The 12,122-nt window shown below is 40.4% G+C and overlaps 1 protein-coding gene across 13 annotated transcripts in view; it reads right to left on the bottom strand.

Annotated features, from left to right (window-relative positions):
* The window catches only part of MGA (MAX dimerization protein MGA), a 168,253-nt gene that overhangs the window by 18,222 nt on the left and 137,909 nt on the right, over nt 1–12,122 (bottom strand). For 6 of the 13 annotated variants that reach the window (XM_030921182.1, XM_030921184.1, XM_030921183.1 and 3 more), the window contains exons 14-17: nt 11,088–11,385; nt 7,802–8,428; nt 2,048–2,338; nt 400–1,913 (exon numbers count right to left, since the gene is read on the bottom strand). In XM_030921182.1, coding sequence (XP_030777042.1) covers nt 400–1,913; nt 2,048–2,338; nt 7,802–8,428; nt 11,088–11,385 — 2,730 coding nt within the window. The remainder of the gene's footprint in view (nt 1–399; nt 1,914–2,047; nt 2,339–7,801; nt 8,429–11,087; nt 11,386–12,122) is intronic. The other 7 variants (XM_010369056.2, XM_030921188.1, XM_030921189.1 and 4 more) reach the window with 6 other exon arrangements.

Raw genomic sequence — 12,122 nt, 5'->3', positions numbered from 1 at the left:
GTTGTAAAGTCACCCATTCCCAGTTTCTGATTAACATCTACCAGAGAAGCTACAACCACCTCACATAGAAAACGTCACAGAAATTGACTGGGATCAAATGGGAGTAGTGGTTTCGGGATTTTAAAACTCTAACTTAAAAAGAGTAGGGGCTCTTAAGCACCTATCCCCCAAATGCTTAAACCAGCCTTCCCATAAAACCAGGCAAGTCTCAAAGAATAAAAGCTCAATAAGTGATGCTTGATTGACACAGCCTAAGAAACTACTAAGCCATTTAAGTCATAATCTAAACCTAGGCATCCAATTAAATGTACTATGTCTTAGTGATCTTCTGAAAAATCTCCTGTCTCTAATAAATAATTTAAATCCTTTAGGTTTCAGTCACAACAAAAATGGGCTCACCACCTTTTCTACATCATCAACCTCTTCACTCTGGTAGTCAGAAACAACATCCACAATTTCATCAATAGAATCATCGGTTTTCTCATTCTCATCTTCGTCATCTTCTTCCAAATCCAAAACAGTGAAGTCAGCACTGCTTCTCCCACCCTTCTTCTCTTGCTTTGGTTGTATCTGTTCTCCAGGTAGCAGTAAGTGACCCTGAAAATGTCCATTCCCTCTGCTGCTTTTTGCAGCTCTCCTAGGAACAATGGAGAAGGCTGAAGGATTAGAAATCCTACTCCAAGAATCACATTCAGTTTTCAAAACTCCGGCATCTTCAGTAATTCCACTTTTTCCAAGTAAGTCAGAGATGCCTTGTTCTTGCTGAAACACATCTAAATTTTCCTGACATGTCTTTGTTTCTTTAATTAACTGCTCATCTACCTCTTTCTTACATTCCTGTGAAGCTCCAACACACTTCCTGGTTAAGGGGCCCTTCAGATGTTTTCTCCATCTTTCTCTAATACTGTCTTTCTCCAGAGAGTCTCCACATTCCTTCTCTTTGGTCTCTGGCTGTGGATTAGATTGCTGCTCCATAACTTTGCTTCCTGACAATTCAAATTTACTTTCTTCCTTAAAGGTGACTGGAAATTCACTTGAGTTTTCTTCTGGATTGTCTAATCCTTTCTGCTGTTCCACCTTCACATCACCAAGTTTTTGATGCTGTACTTTACTTAAATTTTGGACGGTCTTATTACCGGCTTTTTCAGAAACGGTCCTAACTTCTAGAACAGCCACTTTTTCTTTGGAACTGTTACGATTCCTAGCCCCATACTCTTCATTAACATCTTTATAGTCTTGATCTGCAGGTGACCCAGTGATACAGGAATGCTCAGATGGTTTGACAGTTGCAGAACCTTCTTCTGGAAGGGATTCTTCATCCAAATGATCACCCCTATCTTCCAAGGAATCATTCAGAGTTTCTTCTGAGGTAGCAGCTCCTGAGTTTTGTTTTATTATGTTAGCCTCAGAGTCTACAGCCTCTCCTTCTGACTGTAGAACCTTCTTGGTTTCTTGCTCTCTTTTTATTGAGTTTGTTTCATCTTTCTGGTCTGGATTCTGAGATTCCCTCTTCATCTGAAGGGAAGCAACATGTTGAAGAATGGAGCTAGGAACAGGCTTTTGTCCTGGGAGCTGTAACAAGGCAAAACTACCAGACTGGAGAGGAATAAGACTGGCTGTACCAACAGGCTGTCCTCCTGAGCTATAGGTTATTTTGGTTTCAGAGCCTGTTTTACTTGCAAAGCTTTGTGGTTCAGGAGGAGAAATCCTCAGGGTCAATGTACCAGCCTGAGACACAAAACTAGCTCCAGAGGAAAGCAATGATGGTGCCTGAGTGATAACATTCACTGCTGAAGAAGACCCAACAGCTTGGATTACAGGATTCATGACAGAGAAAGCAGAAGATGAAGTGGAAGATGGCGGAGTCTCAGAGGGTTTGGAAGGAGCAGGTAACCGGATTCCCATCACAGACCCTGGTTTAAAAAATAAGAGAGAAATTTTTAAATCATGACTGCCCATATCAAGACTTCCGACGTCCTGGTGTATTAACATACCATATGGCCAAGTGATTCAACAAAAGAAAAGTTCATGAAAAAGAACTTTGTACCTGGGTTCCGAAACATGACAGGCTGTAAGTTGGGCTGGGTATTAGAGCCTCGAAGCTGATGCAAAGGTAGAAGCTGGACAATCTGCCCATTAGGGTGCCTGAATAGGTTCATTCCACTTGGACTCCTAACAGGCTGCAAGACCATTCGATGTCCCTGAAGTTGTGTGTTTGAGACAGGTCTAAGAGTAGGAGAACCCTGCTGCACTGGAATCAACAACAGTCGAGGTCCAGCACGTTTCACTGTGTTAGAAGAGACCTGTGGAGTAGCCACTGGAATTTGAGCAGGATTTTCTGAAAAACAGGAAATGGAAACATAGTACCAAAATTCCCCTTTAACACATGTAGGAAAAAAAGTATTCATACTTTTTTTTTAAGACACAGTCTTGCTTTGTTGCTCAGGCTGGAGTGCGATGACACAATCTCGACTGACTACACAACCTCCGCGCCTCCCTAGTTCAAGCGATTCTCCCACCTCAGCATCCTGAGTAGCTGCGACTACAGGTGTGCACCAGCACAGCTGGCCTATTTCCGTATTTTTGGGTAGAGACAGGGTTCCACCATGTTTCCCAGGCTGGTCTCGAACCCCTGACCTCAAGCGATCTGCCTTCCTCAGCCTCCCAAAGTGCTAACTAAGATTATAGGCATAAGCCACCGCACCCAGCCTAATTTTTTTTTAAGAGAGACAGGGTTGCACTTGTTACCTTCAGTCCTTCAGTGCAGTTGCTCAATCATAGCTTACTGCAGTCTCAAACTCCTGGGCTCAAGAGATCCTCCTGCCTCAGCCTTCCAAGTAGCTGGGACTACGGGGATGTGTCACTACACCTGGCTAATTATGTTATTCTTTGCAGAGACAGGGTCTTGCTTTGTTGCTCAAGCTAGTCTCAAACTCCCGGCCTCAAGCAATCCTGCTATCTCGGCCTTCCCAAGTGTTGGGATTGCAGCCATGAGCCACCATGCCCAGTCATTAAGACACAGAATCTGACCTTGCTGCAAATAACTTCTAATTTGGATTATAAAGTTGCTAAAATTCTGTAGCTTCCTAATACATTATTTATGGCTAAGAACAGCCAGACATTATGGAGCTTTACATTTAGAATGGTAAAAAATAGAGTACCAATTGTCAAGAGGCACATTTAAAGAGATAATACTTTTGCCTAAAGAAAAACATGGGTATCTCTCTAAATCTGGATTCCTTTGTTAAAGAGATCACTTATGACAAAATTATGCTTCAACTTTATTCTTTTGAGACAGGATCGCACTCTGTCGCCCAGCCTAGAGTGCAGTGGTGCAATCACAGCTCATTGCCACCTCGAACTCCCAGGCTCAGCCTCCCAAGTAGCTGGGACCACAGGTGCACACTTTTCTTTTTTTTTTTTTTTTTTTTGTAGAGATGGGGTTTGCTATGTTGCCCAGGCTGGTCTCGAACTCCTGGGGCTCAAGCAATCCTCCTGCCTTGGCCTCTTAAAGTGTTGGGAATACAGGTATGAGCCAATGTGTCTGGCCTCTTCTTTATTTTTTTAAATAAAATTCAGATCCTGCACAATTTCACTTTAAAATTAAAGCTCGTAACACTTACTAGAGAGTTATGACTGAATTTCTAAGCTTATACCACCTGAGGAAGATAAAGAACTAAAAATCCTCGGTTTATAAAGGGCTTTTTGGTTTTTAAAATTCACTAACAAATAAGCAAAGCTTAAAGGTTTGTGGGAATTATTTTTCAGAAGGAAAAAATTACATAAAACCACCAAAATGAAATGAAATTAAGAGACATCAAAGAAGCAGGGAAATAAACCTGGCTTAGAAGAGGCAAAAGATGCTTTTAAAACAAAAAGAAAAAGCAGAAATTTAATGCAGAAGATACGAATTAATAGAGATTTCAAACCATTAATAGTACTTAAAGATACCCTTTACTGATTGGAAGAGATTATTTCAAAATACTAAAGACACAGTAAAAAACAGTATAAGTAATCTAGATTTTTTTTTAGATCAGAGAGATAAAGAGGTAGGAATCATGGTAATAGTAAGCATAAATGAAACTGGTCTAACAATACTATTCAAACTGGTGAGCTTATTTAACATTAACAAATAAAAATTGGTAGGTTTATTTAACAATAAATAAAACTTAAAAAGTTTGCTACTAAAGAGAAAAAAAAATCAAACAAATGAAACAAAACAAAGACTTTAGCTTAACATGTGATTTTCTATCAGGCACTCCGCCCACACAAAAAAATACCGTATTTCTAACAGAAAGTCATGCTCATAACATTTAGATGAAAAAATTATATAGAAAATCCAGGACTACTCTTAAATATTAAATAAAACACAAAGACCAAACTTCATGAAAATAATCGTGTGCAATTTAAACAAAAAATATTCATCTATCTTTTTTTTTTTTTTTTTTTGAGATGGAGTCTCACTCTGTTGCCCAGGCTGGAGTGCAATGGCAAGATCTCGGCTCACTGAAACCTCTGCTTCCCGGGTTCAAGCGACTCTTCTGCCTCAGCCTCCAGCGTACCTGGGATTACAGGCATGCAACCACCACGTCCGGCTAATATTTTTTTGTATTTTTAGTAGAGACGGGGTTTCGCCATGTTGGCCAGGCTGGTCTTAAACTCCTGACCTCAGGTGATCTACCCTAGCCTTGGCCTCCCAAAGTGCCAGGATTACAGGCATCAGCCACTGCGCCCGGCCATATTAATCTATCATACGTGAATTAAGAAACAAATATGTTAATGCATTCTTAATTTTCAACTTTTTTCTTCAAATTCACTTTTAGAGAGTGATTCAAAAACTAATTCAGACAATGAAAGCAATCTTTAATATACGCACTAAATATGTGATGGTTTACTTAAATGTGTGCAAGGGAAAGGAAGGTAAAGAGAAAAAGGAGAAAAATCAAAATTTAAAAGTCACAGATATCAAAGTGCCAACACGGGATCCTCTTTATAAATAAAGAAAAAAACTACACGCACTTCCTTAAGTAGCAGTTACCTGAGTCAGGTCTATTTATTTTAAAAGATTAGATATTTGTTAAATGTCAGTATTTCCTGGCAGGATGCAGCGGCTCAAGCCTGTAATCTCAGCACTTTGTGGGGCCACGATGCAAGGACTGCTTGAGCCCAGGAGTTCAAGACTAGCCTGGACAACACAGCCAGACCTCGCCTCTACTGAAAATCAAAAAAAATTAACCAGGTGTGGTGGCACATGCCTATGATCCCAGCTATGAGAGACTGAATTGGGAGGATCACTTGAGCCTGAGATGTCGAGGCTGCAGGGAGCCATGATCATGCCACTACACTCCAACCTGGATGACAGGGCAAGACCCCGTCTGTGTGTCTGTCTGTCTGTCTGTCTGTCTCTCTCTCTCTCTCTCTCTATATATATATACATATTTTTTTTAATAAAAATACATTTTTATTAAAAATATATCTACTTTTTTTTTCCTCAAATGGTATTATAGAAGATACTTTTAGGTAAAGTCTTTGATGATATGTCTTTAATGTTACTCTAGTATTTTCTAGCTTTATTCCTTAAAAGAAACACAGCAAAGCCATGTGCTCAGAATATATAGTAGCTAACAGGAATTTAATGATTTTTTTATTATTATAGTTTCCAGTATATTTCTTTATAGGGTTAACCTCTATTATGCCAAGTAATGCTGGTTTCCAATTAATGCTCTCTTTTAAAAACACATTTATAGCCAGGTGCTGTGGCTCACGCCTGTAATAATCCTGGCACTTTGGGAGGCCAAGGCAGGCAGATCACAAGATCAAGAGTTTGAGACAAGCCTGGTCAACATGGTGAAACCCTGTCTCTACTAAAAATATAATATACCCCGGGCATGGTAGCAGGTACCTGTAATCCCAGCTACTCAGGAGGCTGAGGCAGGAGAACCACTTGAACCTGGGAGGTCCGCGGAGGTTGCAGTGAGCTGAGATAGCGCCACTGCACTCCAGCCTGGGCAACAGAGCAAGACTCCTTCTCAATAAATAAATAAACAAACAAACACATACACACACACACACACACGTTTACATATAAAAAAGCAGTTGATTTAAATAAAAATATTAGGCAAGTGACAGTACAGATGGGACTCAGCAAAATATGTGAATGCATATCCTAAATAACTAAAGTCTGAGAAACAACAGAACTACAGAAGAATAAACTACTTTACTGTTTCATGAAAGAATTAAGAGTACTGAAAAAGGCTGGAATCCGCATGGTTTAGAAGACATGATCTGTTAAAATATAACAGATATGCACCTTGAGATTCAATAGGAAATCAAAGTAGTTTCACTAACGACTTCACTCCCAAAACCATGTATCAGGCTAATCATGTTTTATGGGCTTATTTATGGGACGAAGCAGAAGACAGACACATTTAATATTGTGACTCGCAAGCCGAATGCGGTGGCTCACACCTGTAATCCCAGCACTTTGGGAGGCCGAGGTGGGCAGATCACGGAGACCCAGACCAGTCTTACCAAAATGGAGAAACCCTGTCTCTACTGAAAATACAAAAAATTAGCCAGGCGTGGTGGTGGGGGCCTGTAGTCCCAGCTACTTGGGAGGCTGAGGCAGGAGAATCATGTGAACCTGGGAGGTGGAGGTTGCAGTGAGCTGAGATCCCACCACTGCACTCCAGCCTGGGTGACAGAGCAAGACTCTATCTCAAAAAAAAAATTAAAAATTAAAAAAAAAAAAAATATATATATATATATGAGATTCACACACACACATATATACATATATGAGATTCACTTTTCCCTTCAACAGAATTTCAACTTACAAACTAACTCTCAATCTCTTCTTCCATAAAAGACAGAGAAGAATTTCAACCATATCACTAAATGCAAAAATATTTAAGAGAAAAACATCAATAACCAAGACAGAATTGCTGTTGGGTAACTATTTCCCCTCAAATTCTGCAAAGTTTCTTGCTCTTTTCCATATTAATTCCTGTATGAGTGGATTAAAAGAACCATTTACTTTAGCTAGTTGCATCTAGATATAAAAACTACACAAAGTGTAGGATATTCCTATTTCAAATTTACTCAACCTAAGCCAATAAAAGAAATACTTTAACTAAAAAGTTTATAAAAATATTAGAGCCCTAAACAAATATGCCTCCTTGTTTCTATTTCAATCAGTTCATGTCCAACGATTAAATAGATCCTGATTCATTAGTCATTTTTACTAGACAAAAGGAGATGAAGTCTGCTCATCTGTCTAATTAAAAGGCAGCACCCCTGCACCCCACAAAAGGAACATCTGCATTTGGGGCTCCCTCCTCAAAGACGTGCACCCCTAGCTCTCAGCACACAGGTCAGGTTTCCTCCCATGCCCATCTTAGTGGCTCAGAGCTCCAGTCTTACCTGCATTACTTTAGTATCCTTCAGCCACCACTTCCATTCTAATGTTTTTGAGTATTTTGAGTCACAATCTCCAGTTCCACTAAACTATCAGTTAAGACTGTTGAAGTTATCTCTCAAGGTTATCAGTTGTTTTTATTAATGTTCTGCTTACAAAACTGCATATATTTTCAGTGATTTATCCCAATCCCGTATTAACCATGAGCTCCATTAATTTAAGTGTTCAGTTTTGCAGCATGCAGAGGTTTTCAGGAATACGTGTATCATGTTACAACAGAAACACCTATACTGTTATCCTGATATAGCTATAATCCTATCACAACCACAAAGTTATATAAATAGGTGTACAGTAATAAAGCAGCTAGTAACATCTAGGCCTTACCTGGTCTCTGGCTCACTGGTGGACTCCCATTAATTCCTGAGAGTATAATAGGAACAGAGCCCAGAGATGAAGTTGGTGTGGTCACCATGGAGGAAGATGCAGCTGTAGTCACCACGACTAAGGAGGTGGAGGCAGTGGAAGCAACAGGAAGAGTTATGGTTGGAGGAGATGCTACCAAAGACTTAGGAAAAGCAACCGAAGCCACAGGGGTAGTTATCCCAGTGGTTTTGGTAAGGTTCACAGTGGCTGTAGACTGGGAAGATGTTACAGGGGTGCTGGTATTAGTTTCAGAGACCTCAACAACCCCTGTAGTGGTGGCACCAGAAGAATAAGTAGTTTCTTTAGTTTCCACGTCAGAAATAGCAGTCATAGGTGTCACAGCAGTAACATTTTCTAAAAACACTTGAGGGGTGGTAGTAGTGACAGCAGCAGTCACAGGGCTGCACACCTGAACTGGCTCAGAAGAAACCACAGGTGTGACGACCATTACTGGAGAAGGTCTGATACTGAACTTCTGTGTCCCTGCCAGGGTTTGGGGTGTGCTAACTCCAGGTATCTTCTGCTGCAAGGCTCCAACTTTACTCATCACAAACTGTGTGAACACACCACCAGGAGAGGGTCGAGCCGCTGCAAATAGAAATTTGCAGGTCAAAAATCTTCAGTTCTCATATTTTATCCTCTCAGTGACTGTGCTTACCGACATTTATTGTGCACCACTGGGTCAGTTTCTTACAGGTACTACCTACCTGCATTATTTGTGCCAATTTCTTTTTCTTTTTTGAGATGGAGTTTCTTTCTTGTTGCCCAGGCTGGAGTGCAATGGCATCATCTCGGCTCACTGCAACCTCTGTCTCTGGGTTCAAGCAATTCTCCTGCCTCAGCCTTCCTGAGTAGCTGGGATTACAGGCATGTGTCACCACACCTGGCTAATTTTTGTATTTTTAGTAGAGACAGGGTTTCTCCATGCTGGTCAGGCTGGTCTTAAACTCCTGACCTCAGGTGATCCGCCTGCCTCGGGCCTCCCAAAGTGCTGGGATTACAGGCGTGAGTCACCACATCCAGCATCTGAGCTAATTTCTTTTTTTTTTTTTTTTTTTTGAGAGGGAGTCTGGCTCTGTTGCCCAGGCTGGAGTGCAGTGGCCGGATCTCAGCTCACTGCAAGCTCCGCCTCCCGGGTTTATGCCATTCTCCTGCCTCAGCCTCCCAAGTAGCTGGGACTACAGGCACCCGCCACCTCGCCCAGCTAGCTTTTTGTATTTTTTAGTAGAGACAGGGTTTCACCGTGTTAGCCAGGATGGTCTCGAACTCCTGACCTCGTGATCCGCCCGTCTCGGCCTCCCAAAGTGCTGGGATTACAGGCTTGAGCCACCGCGCCCGGCTGAGCTAATTTCTACTCTTAGAAATCAAACGCTTGCCTTGACCAAAAATAAATCTCAGTTCTAACAAGAAAGGGATTAAAATGGAGTGTTCCAGGCCAGACACAGTGACTCACACCTGTAATCCCGGCACTTTGGGAGGCCGAGGCGGGCAGATCATGAGGTCAGGAGTTCGAGACCAGCCTGGCCAACATGGTGAAACCCCATCTCTACTAAAAATACAAAAATTACCTGGGCATGGTAGCACATGCCTGTAATCCCAGCTACTCAGAAGGCTGAGGCAGGAGAATGGTTTGAACCGAGGAGGTGGATGTTGCAGTGAAATGAGATAGTGCCACTGCACTCTAGCCTGGGAGACAGAGCAAGACTCTGTCTTGAAAGAAAAATTTAAAAATTAAATAGAGTGTTCCTACTAAAATTCTTTTGACTATGCAATATATTCAACCTGTCAGGATACTAAAAAGACACTACAGTAGCAAAAACTTCATCACCTAAAACAGATAAAAGAAAATGAGAGGGTTTGTTTCCCCCAATTTCTAATGTAAAAACTTGTTTCTACCATTTCCTCCTGTCTGAGCACTTTCACCTCTTTACAGCTGTGCTATTATGCGATGCTTATGTATTACATATTCCTAAAATATACAAAGAAGTTTCTCAAAAGAGATCAGGATAGGATTGCTTTTTTTTCCCCCTTAATCACACCTGAAGCTGCTTTAATAAAAGGTAAAATAGGTTCTTTTTTTTTTTTTTTTTTTTTTTTTTTTTTGAGATGGGGAGTCTCACTCTGTCGCCAGGTTGGAGTGCAGTGGCACGATTTTGGATCACTGTAACCTCTGCCTCCCAGGTTAAAAAGTGATTCTCCTGCCCCAGTCTCCCAAGTAGCTGGGACTACAGGCGTACACCACCACTCCCAGCTAATTTTTGTATTTTTAGTAGAGATGGGGTTTCACCGTGTTGGCCAGGATGGTCTCGATCTCTTGACCTTGTGATCCGCCCGCCTCGGCCTCCCAAAGTGCTGGGATTACAGGTGTGAGCCACCACACCCGGCCAAAATAGGTTCTTTTAAGGCAAACAATAAATATCTTCTATCTTCACACAACTCTAGCCATTCAGCCAGAGATTTCAACTGACACTCTTACTTAACATTCCTAACAGATTTGAAACAACAAAAAGAGGAATTCCATAAACCAACTACAGATACTCTCAATGCTAAAACACCAATGATTCAAGAAGGTAATTTATTATAGACTTCAGCATTTAAATGTTAAGGAAAAGAGAGATTTTCATTCATAGAACTGAGATGAATGGAATAAATCAACATTTCCAAAACTGTATTTATAGGAGCTTTCCACTTTAAGCCTATACTACTTACCCTACTAGCTTTTGCTAGCCCCTTGGTTTCATAAGTTTAAGAAATACCAACAGAAGCATTTACACAGCACCAGCAAGAGTTCAGCAAGATGCCAAAAACACGAGTAATCATAGGAAAATAGTTAACTATTTTTAATTTAGTAAAATATTTTAGTAAATATTTTAGTAAAATGGTAAACTATTTTTAAATATCTTCCCTTTTTAGAAACAAAATTAAAATCCTGTCTTTTCTACATTAATAAAAACCAGTAAAACCTTAAAAATAACTGTAAAACTTGCCTTCAGGTCAGTATTATTAAAATATAAAATAAAAATTTAAAACAAAGAAAATAACTATAAAACAATTCAATTCATCTAATACTGCAGGTTATCAGAAGTCAACCCCAAACAATCAAAAAAGTCCAGGCAAGACAGACATCAATAAGAAGAATGATGCCAAATTACATATTTCTCTAACTTTTACAACCTCCATACCTGTCACCTACTGTCCCACCACCAAGTCACAGGCCTTTCCAAACTATACATACACCCTAACTTACCAATTGGCCGTTTTGCTGGGACAAACGCCTTCAGATTCTTCCCAGGGCGATTTGTTGCAGTGCCAGAGGAGGATGCCATTTTGGAATTGGATGTTGAAGGCAACAGGGTACGTGGTTTCCTGGATGCAGCCACCTTGGCATTGGATGCTACCTTGGAGATGACAGTACTGAGGGTTGAGAGGTCCAGGACTGAGGGTCGCAACCTGCCTGTGATATAAGCAGCTAGCCTATTGGCTGGATGCAATGCCCCCATCTGTCCCAATAGCAACTTAGCCTGCGGGTAACTCTTACCATTAACCTGAAACAAGTGGCAAAGAGAAATTCTGTAAAGATAAAATTCTCTTGCTAACTCCTCTCCCTTGACAGGGGCTTCATTTTTACAAGCTTTTATAAGTCTATTTTTCAGATTTAAACAGGAAAAAGAAGTAGACTTTTTCCATTGAGAATAATCTGAGTAATCAGGAGGTAGAAAAATGCTGTCATCTGATATTCTGAACTAATCTCATCTCCTTCATATTGTAGTTTGAAAAGAGAATCAGAAACTCATCATTTCTGCATCCTAGGTATGTGAAAGTTATCATCAAATCTAAACAACTAGAATTATCCAATTGTTTTCCTCTTAAATAAGCCATTCTGGTTAAGCTATTAACCTCATTAGCAAAAATGAGTAACTGTGTCCCACAGAATCTCTCTGACAAGACCAGAGAGGCATAATGAAGTTCTCTCAAGTATCCTTTCAAGTATCCTTCATATTTGAAAAATATAAGTGAAATCTACTTTAAGTTACAAGACAATCATTGTTGCAATAATCTAAGCCACAATTACCTCACAGTTGTCAATTTTCAAAAAGCTTAGTTTTGAAAATACTATTTTCATCTCTTGGATAAAACATGGGTTCAAAATGAATGTTGGTAGAAACTCATTGTAATTCTAGATATAATTAACTAAACGGTCAGAAGAAAGTGAACCAACAAATGAAGTAAAGATTCCCTCTGCTGCCTCAGTTGATTGGACTGCCCATCACGGGTACCACCA

Source organism: Rhinopithecus roxellana, chromosome 17 (genome assembly GCF_007565055.1).
Source record: "Rhinopithecus roxellana isolate Shanxi Qingling chromosome 17, ASM756505v1, whole genome shotgun sequence".
NCBI lineage: Eukaryota > Metazoa > Chordata > Mammalia > Primates > Cercopithecidae > Rhinopithecus > Rhinopithecus roxellana.
This window is presented reverse-complemented; position numbering and strand designations above follow the sequence as displayed.